Genomic DNA, 8,972 nt, shown 5'->3' with positions numbered 1-8,972 from the left:
TAATCTAAAGATCAATACAGAGTCTTCTTTCTTTGGACTCAGTATGGCACATCTTCTCAATCTAAGAATCAATACAGAGTCTTCTTTCTTTGGACTCAGTATGGCACATCTTCTCAATCTAAGTTCTGTACTATCCACCTTCTTACCCTACTTATCCTCTATAGGGGGGTCTGTAGCACCCTGGTGGAGTCCTATCCGTCCCGAGTGTGGGGGTTCTCAATGGGGGAGGGGGGCTTACCTAGGGGAATCCTGTTCCAGGGATTCCCAAAGGTGTGGACGGAGTCGGCGAAGACTATCCACCCTCTTCCTACGGTGGAGTCCTATCCGTCCCGAGTGTGGGGGGACTTACCTAAGGGAACCCTGTTCGGGCGCCATATGCCGGGGTCCAACCCCAGCGGGTCCAGGGGTCCCCAAAGGTGTGGACGGAGTCGGCGAAAAAGGAATGTCACAGAGGCAGCGTTCAGTTGATCATCATAGCCGGGTTCGCTTGTCAGGGTCTCCAGCCAGGTTCTGTAGCCATGTTCCCTCGCTAGGTTCTCCAGCCAGGTTCTGTCTGAGATCTCCAGCCAGGTTCGGTAGCCAGGTTCTAGTCAGGCTCTCCTGCCAATCTCCGCAGTCAGGTTCAGTCCAGGATCCCTTGCCATGTTCTCCCGCTAGGCTCTGTCTCTAGGCTCCGAGGCCAGTCCCTCTCCAGGATCCTCCGGCATGCTCTCTCCAGCGAAGTTCTTCTGTCCCTAGAGAACGTTCTGTGTAGGTTCTGTGCCTAGGCTCTGTCTCTCTTGGTCCTGTCTTCCAAGCCCTGTCTGAGTTCTGTCTCTTGCTGTCTTGTTCTGAGTTCTGTCTTCTGAATTCTGTCTCATGAGTTCTGTCTTGTTGATTCTGTTCTAAGTTCTGTGTGTTTCTGTCTTGTTACAACTGTATTTATACCAGTTGATTCAATCCTATCAATCTCTATTACAAAGGTTAGGGCGTTTCTTATCTCCATTCCAGGGAGAAAAGATTATGTAGTTTAAGCATGATTGTTCGTAGTTAAAGGGATTAATTACCCGCCTGGCACTTAGTTGAGGGGTTTTATTCCCTCCCTAACTTCAGGGGAAAATCCCTACCTGGGGATTCAACCTTTCTCGGAGAGGTGACTTTGGTTAAAACACAGCGCCAAGAAGGTGAGCAAACATATTAAGAACCGTATGCCATATATGCCAGGTCCCTTGAAACAGCAAGGATGGACCGGCTCCCGGCACCACTAGAGTGAAGAATGCCAGGAAATACAATGTAGAGCAGTAGATATGCTCTACAATTGACTGATAGACATCTAAGTGCAAATGTCCATTGTCAGTAGGATATATATTTGCCATTTATAAGAAATGCCGACTAATCCGCAACCAAGATGGCGGCATAGGTTAACGCCAGAGATTGCTGCCTCGAACAACCACTTCAAAAAACAACTAAAAGACGGAACGGACATCATCCAGAACCACAGGAATGCTGGCTGAGTGGAAATTCTACAACTAGGAGGAAAGGGAATATCATACCCAGACTCAGAGGAGGCGCAGTGCTGAAGTGAAATACTCAGGTGCGGAGTGCGCGCGAGCGGGCTGGCGGCGGAGGGCGCGATTGTTGTTTTCAATCGGGAGGGAGTTTCAGACTCTGAGCTCCAGATCCGGGTCTGTCTGGCTTCGGTCGGAACTCGAAGGCAGCTTTCTCTCCGAGGTTTGCAGCGGTTGCTGGGACTCTGTGAGGCAGAGCCCCTAGGGACGGAACTGAGAGCAGCCATGTAGATCCCCACCCTGTAGATCCCCAGGGACCCGCCCCGCCCAAGCCCTGTGCAGAGCCATTTGCCGGATAGCCTCAGGCAAACGCTAGATTAGCACCGCCCTAGAGATCCAGCACAGAAGCTCTCCCACTGCAGACACAGCTGACTCTCATAGCCAGTTAGCCTGGAGGTCAAATCAGCCCCGGTATTGCCGACAACAATCAAGGCTTAACTACAACAAGACTGCGCACAAAGACCACTAGGGGGTGCACCAAGAAAGCATAAAAAATGCGGAGACAAAGAAACAGGACAAAACTGTCAATGGAGGATATTGAGTTCAGAACCACACTTTTAAGGTCTCTTAATAACTGTCTAGAAGCCGCCGATAAATGTAGTGAGATTCTCAAGAAATCTAATGAGACCCTCGATGTTGTGATAAAGAACCAACTAGAAATTAAGCATACACGGACTGAAATAACGAATACTATACAGACTCCCAACAGCAGACCAGAGGAGCGCAAGAATCAAGGCAAAGATTTGAAATGGGAAGAAGCAAAAAACACCCCAACCAGAAAAGCAAATTGAAAAAAGAATCCGAAAATACGAAGATAGTGTAAGGAGCCTCCGGGACAGCTTCAAGCGTACCAACATCAGAATTATAGGGGTGCCAGAAGATGAGAAAGAGCAAGATATTGAAAACCTATTTGGAGAAATAATGACAGAAAACTTCCCCCACCTGGTGAAAGAAATAGACTTACAGGTCCAGGAAGCGCAGAGAACCCCAAACAAAAGGAATCCAAAGAGGACCACACCAAGACACATCATAATTAAAATGCCAAGAGCAAAAGACAAAGAGAGAATCTTAAAAGCAGCAAGAGAAAGAAACTCAGTTACCTACAAGGGAATGCCCATACGACTGTCAGCTGATTTCTCAACAGAAACTTTGCAGGCCAGAAGGGAATGGCAAGAAATATTCAAAGTGATGAATACCAAGAACCTACAACCAAGATTACTTTATCCAGAAAAGCTATCATTCAGAACTGAAGGTCAGATAAAGAGCTTCACAGATAAGGAAAAGCTAAAGGAGTTCATCACCACCAAACCAGTATTATATGAAATGCTGAAAGGTATCCTTTAAGAAGAGGAAGAGGAAGAAAAAGGTAAAGATACAAATTATGAACAACAAACATGCATCTATCAACAAGTGAATCTAAGAATCAAGTGAATAAATAATCTGGTGATCATAATAGAATCAGGGACATAGAAAGGGAATGGACTGACTATTCTTGGGGGGGAAAGGGGTGTGGGAGATGCAGGAAGAGACTGGACAAAAATCGTGCACCTATGGATGAGGACAGTGGGTGGGGAGTGAGGGCGGAGGGTGGGGCGGGAACTGGGAGGAGGGGAGTTATGGGGGGAAAAAAGAGGAACAAATGTAATAATCTGAACAATAAAGATTTAATTAAAAAAAAAAAAAAGAAAGAAAGCAAGACCCATGGTGTCCAAGGGAAAATGATATTCCTCACGGGGAAGACAGCCCCCTGGTGGCCAACTGTGACAAAGGCAGCCTCCAAGAGGAGGGCAGGCTTCTGGGAATTGGAGGGACCAGAGTTACTCCACTGCCAGCAAAAAACTTGTTTCAATTGTCAGAAAATTCTACTCTTTAAAATGATTTAAAAGGAATGTTCTCTACTTTTCCTCAGAACTTAAAGTCAATCAGTTCTATGGACACAGACCACACTGGCGATGTCATACAGAACAATATGCAATCCACTGGCATTTGAAGTGGAACTTGGAATCCATTACCACCACACCCTCTCTGCTCAGTGCTCTCATGCCACAGCCACTATGGTTCATAAGTCCCATGTCCTTTACTATCCTTGCCCTCTGTTAAAGGGCCCTTCCACACAAGCCGTTATCTCCACGCCTTAAGGTTTTGACCTTGGATTCGTGGTACCTTCCAAATAATTCATTGCTCCACACTGATACTGCATAATAGTGATATAAAAAGGTTTAATGCAAATAGGGAAATTGAGAAGTTTCAATGAGCCATTTCAAAGATCTGAGAACAGTGGTTAGACCACAGTTAGCATGCAATAAAATTTTATCAATTACTGTAAAATATTTATATAATTATTATTTAAATTAAGAGCACACTCTTTTAGGATCATCCAATTCCATTTCTCTCAAATCCAGATTTCTCAAGGCCATCTTCTCCGAAACTGAGTGGATTTATTAACTAGATCCAGCACCCAGACCAGGGTTAAGGTCCACTATGCAGCCAGGGAGGGTTCCGTTCCAGCAGTGGGGGTCGAGGTCTCAAGCTGTTGAGAGGTGGTGGCTGTGAGTCTTCCCTTCTGTCCTCAGAGCTGACCACATGTGGATTAAATAGCACAGTGATGGTGAACCTATGACATGCGTGTCAGAGGTGACACGTGCTGGGGTCCAACCCCAGCAGGTCCAGGGGTCCCCAAAGGTGTGGACAGAGTCGGTGAAGAAGGAATGACACAGAGACAGTGTTCAGTTGATCAGCAGCCTAGCCAGGATCTCTAGCCAAGTTCTGGTCAGGATCTCCAGCGAAGTTCAGGTTAAGATCTCCAGCCAGGTTCTGTGTCCATGTTCTCTTGCTAGGTTCTTCAGCCAGGTTCTGTAGCCATGTCCCCTCGCTAGGTTCTGTCCAGGTTCTCCAACCAGGTTCGGTCACCAGGTTCTAGTCAGGTTCTCTTGCCATGTTCTATCTAGGTTCCGTAGCCAGGTTCTGTCTCTAGGATCTATGGCCAGTTTCTGTCCTGGATCTTTTGCCATGTTCTCTCCCTAGGTTCTGTCTCTAGGTTCTGTGTCCTGTTGTCTTGTTACATCTGTATTTATACCAGTTGATTCCAATCCTATCAATCTCTATTCCAAAGGTTAGGGTGTTTCTTATCTCCATTCCAGGGAGGAAAGATTATGTAGCTTAAGTGTGATTGTTCGTAGTTAAAGTGATTAACTACCTGCCTGGCACTTAGTTAAGGGGTTTTATTCTCTCCCTAACTTCAGGGGAAGATCCCCACCTGGGGAAACAACCTTTCTCAGAGAGATGACCTTGGTTAAAACACATAGCACTAAGGGGAGCAAACATATTAAGAACAGTATGCCATATATGCCAGGTCCCTTGAAACATATGCTCTGCAGATGTTCCTTCCCTGCAGCGACTGTGTCAAGCAGCACGGATGGACCGGCTCCCAGTAGACACGCGAACTCATTTTTTTGGTTGATTTTTCTTTGTTATATGACATTTAAATATATAAAATAAATATCAAAAATATAAGTCTTTGTTTTACTATGGTTGCAAATATTAAAAAAATTTCTATATGTGGCACGGCACCAGAGTTAAGTTAGGGTTTTTCAAAATGCTGACACGCTGAGCTCAAAAGGTTCGCCATCACTGAAATAGCCGGAAATAACATGACTGGACACAGCCACGGAGGGTTCCGTTCCAGCAGTGGGGGTCAAGGTCTCAGGCTGTTGAGAGGTGGTGGCTGTGAGTCTCCCCTTCTGTCCTCAGAGCTGATCGCATGTGGATTAAATGACAGGAAATGACATGGCTGGTCACTGACCCAGAAGGTCCTCTTCTCTGAGCCTCTGGCAGAGGCAGCCCATCCCTGCCTTGGAGGAGCTCAGGGCTGGCTTCCCCCTCCCTCTGCCACAGCACCAGGGACCCTGTGTGGCTGCAGTCAATTCTGCCAACTGACGCTTTGTCCATTTGTCAGCAGAAGCCACTTCCCTTCTTTCACTTTTATGACATGCAGAATTCTATTAGTTTTAATTTTGCCCACAAACAACTGTCGATTTTGCTTTCTGGGTAAGTCGTAATGAGAAATAAAAAGTCGCAAGACGTGATAATTCTAGAGAAAAATGGTGAAGTCCCTTTGTCTTTCTTACTTCCCTTGATAGGAACCTCAGGATGAAGTGGAAATCATGTCAGAGGAGCCACACAGGCTGTGCCCAGGAAACACTATGTAATGAGGGTGTTGTTGTTTACATTTACAAGGAAGCATCAGGAATAATTACGGAAAGAAGGCGGTTCCTCCCTGACTTAGTCGCCTGAGCCTCACTGCCCTGCACCCTGAGCGTGAGACAGAGCGGGGGGAACAGAGAAGCCCAAGAGAAACGCAGACTGAAGGGACAGCTGAAGTTCACAAGCTTCTGTTCTACAAGTTTCTACTGAGAGACGTCACTGAATCTCCGTGCCCAGCTGACAAATCCTGAGCATAATGTGTTCAATAATTTAAATAGAGAATTTAATCATAGAAGCTGCACTTGCCAAATAAAAATTATTGGCCTCCTGAAGATCAATGATTGCAAATGGATACCTAATTCCCCCATCGACTTAGATAAAAAAACGTTTGCTGTCAGCGCTGACGGCTTGGGACATCACTGACACCTGGGTGCTGGCTCAGGAAAGGAGCAGGTCCCACAGAGAACAAGGGTCCTTCACACAAACCTTCCCGGGGGAGCAGGAGGATCCTGATGATTATTTTGCCACAAAAACACAAGCCCCTCCGCCTGGGGGAGGATTCTAAGGACCTCAGGATGCGGCGAACCTGTCCTCAAGGGGCGGAGTCCCAGAGAGTCTGGGTTGAGGACACTGTCATTTCAGAGGCAAAGGGTGACTAGAGCTGCTATCGGCCTCGTGAATGGGGTGGTGCTGGGAACATATTACTATCTTGTTATGAGACTCTCCACACCTACAGCCACCAGCAAAGAACCTGGATTCCTGCCGGGGGCATTGGCACAGCCTGAGGAGCACTGACAACCAGTTACAAATGCCGGAAAGAAATGGCAATGTCCAGAGTCCTGACCTAGTGGCCCTGGTGAAGCATAACCACAGGGCCCTGCAGGAATGGGTTCTAGAGGAGAAATGCCAGGAGCTGGTCCAGCCTTGCCGTTTCAAGGGACCTGGCATATATGGCATACTGTTCTTAATATGTTTGCTCAGCTTCTTGGCACTATGTGTTTTAACCAAGGTCACCTCTCTGAGAAATGTTGTTTCCCCAGGTAGGGATTTTCCCCTGAAGTTAGGGAGGAAATAAAACCCCTTAACTAAATGCCAGGCGGGTAATTAATCACTTTAACTAAGGACAATCATGCTTAAGCTACATAATCTTTACTCCCTGGAATGCAGATAAAAAACGCCCTAATCTTTGGAATAGAGATTGATAGAATTGGAATCAACTGGTATAAATACAGATGTAACAAGACAACAGAAAGACAGAACCTAGACACAGAACCTACACAGAACCTAGAGACAGAAGAACTTTGCTGGAGAGAACATGGCAAAAGATCCTGGACAGAAACTGGCCACAGAACCCAGAGACAGAACCTAGAGACAGAACCTGGCTACAGAACCTGGATAAAACATGGCAAGAGAACCTGACAAGAACCTGGTGACTGAACCTGGCTGGAGAACCTAGCGAAGCAACATGGCTACAGAACCTGGCTGGAGAACCTGGGGAACCTGGCTGGAGAACCTAGAAAGAGAACATGGAAACAGAACCTGGCTGGAGATCCTAACCAGAACTTGGCTAGAGATCCTGGCTAGGCTGCTGATCAACTGAACGATGTCTCCGTGTCATTCCTTCTTCGCCGACTCCGTCCACACCTTTGGGGACCCCTGGACCTGCTGTGGTTGGACCCCAGCAGAGAAACATCCTCAAAACGCAGTCACTAATCACCTCCGCCTCTGCAGAGAACACAACAGTAAATTACACTCAGTCCTTGGTTCTAAGGAGATTATTTACCACATGAGTCTGGCAAGTACCTGACAAAATACACAAGCCCACAGGAATGAGGGAGCCTGGCTCCCTGTGCAAAGTCAGCAGGGCACCAGGTTGCCCAGAGTCACGGTGCAATCTGTTTCTAAAGCAGAGAAGAGCTGTACTTATGCAATAAAAACATATGTATGTGCATGTGTGTAAGTATTTACACACCTACATAAACTCTGACTTTAGGACAAAGACCTTTTCATTTGATCAAGTATCCACGTGGACTGAAACATCTAAAGTTTGTGGGAATGTAAAATAGGAAATTAATATTGCAGATTGATGACATCTCCTTAGACCACCTAAGAGAAAACAAAAAAGGAAGGGAAAGTGGAAAGAAATGTTTAGAAAATGAAAACTGGTGTGTTCCCTATTTAAGGGCCATGCTTAGAAAGAAGGTCATTGCACAACTTTTGGCCCCAGGTTGTTCTCCAGACGCCCAGCTCAGCCAGGCCAGCAGCACCCTTGTTCGCCCATGGCCCTCCTGCTCTCTCTACTCACCGCCCTGGTGGTGTTCTGCGCTGGCCCCGGGGGAGCTCTGGGCTGTGACCTGCCTCAGGACCACGTCCTGCTCAGCAGGGAGAACTTAGAGCTTCTGAGCCAAATGAGCACAATCTCCCCTTTCTTCTGTCTGAAGGACAGAAAGGACTTCAGATTCCCCCAGGCAACGGTGGATGGCAGCCAGGTCCAGAAGGCCCAGGCCATCGCTGTCCTCCACGAGATGCTCCAGCAGGTCTCCAACCTCTTGGCCACAGAGAACTCCTCTCTCACCTGGAACAAGACCCTCGTGGACCAACTGCGCTCAGGACTCCACCGGCAGCTGGAAGACCTGGACACATGTTTGGTGGAGGAGATGGGAGAGGAAGGATCTGCCCTGGCCATGCAGCGCCCTACCCTGGCCTTGAGGAGGTACTTCCAGGGCATCCGTCTCTACCTGAAGGAGAAGAAATATAGTGACTGCGCCTGGGAGGTTGTCAGAGTGGAAATCATGAGACCCTTCTCCTCAATAACAGCCTTGCAAGAAAGGCTAAGAAATAAGGATGGAGACGTGGGATCCCCCTGAAAGGATTCTCACTGATGAATGTGCCGCCCCACCTTTGTCCGTCTGTCCTGGGTCATGTGCAAAGGCTGGTACATCTGCTCTAGTCACAGAATTTACTGACTTTTCCTCAGGAAATCTGTTGTCAGGGTTTTAAGTGAGAAAATGTTAGAAAATTCAGCTCCTGGGTCAACGGTCCCTGATAGGTTACTGCCTGAATGGTTATTTATTGTTATTTATGTATTTATTTATTCTTTCATCTTTTCATATTTCTGTATTTATATAACCAATATTTGCTCTTATCTTGTATTAAAATTGACAAAACATAACTTTTCTGTTATGAAATTTGCATTTTGTTTTATTCAATTCGTATTAAAAA

At 46.8% G+C, this 8,972-nt stretch overlaps 1 protein-coding gene and 1 long non-coding RNA gene across 2 annotated transcripts; one reads left to right on the top strand and one right to left on the bottom strand.

Annotated features, from left to right (window-relative positions):
• Positions 1 to 3,749: 3,749 nt before the first annotated feature.
• Positions 3,750 to 5,216, bottom strand: LOC132211871 (uncharacterized). The gene is made up of 2 exons (XR_009447583.1): positions 4,992 to 5,216; positions 3,750 to 4,191 (listed from the first exon to the last, which is right to left on the bottom strand). It is a non-coding gene; the product is annotated as an uncharacterized LOC132211871 (long non-coding RNA).
• Positions 5,217 to 8,029: 2,813 nt separating this feature from the next.
• LOC132211866 (interferon omega-2-like) lies at positions 8,030 to 8,660 on the top strand. Its single transcript, XM_059656539.1, has one exon. The coding sequence runs from the start codon at positions 8,030 to 8,032 to the stop codon at positions 8,615 to 8,617; it is 588 nt and encodes a 195-aa protein (XP_059512522.1). The 3' UTR covers positions 8,618 to 8,660.
• The last annotated feature ends 312 nt before the right edge of the window (positions 8,661 to 8,972 follow it).

Source organism: Myotis daubentonii, chromosome 11, assembly GCF_963259705.1.
Source record: "Myotis daubentonii chromosome 11, mMyoDau2.1, whole genome shotgun sequence".
In the NCBI taxonomy this organism is placed as follows: Eukaryota; Metazoa; Chordata; class Mammalia; order Chiroptera; family Vespertilionidae; genus Myotis; species Myotis daubentonii.
The sequence above is the reverse complement of the archived record's forward strand: the minus strand, read 5'-3'. Positions and strand labels throughout refer to the sequence as shown.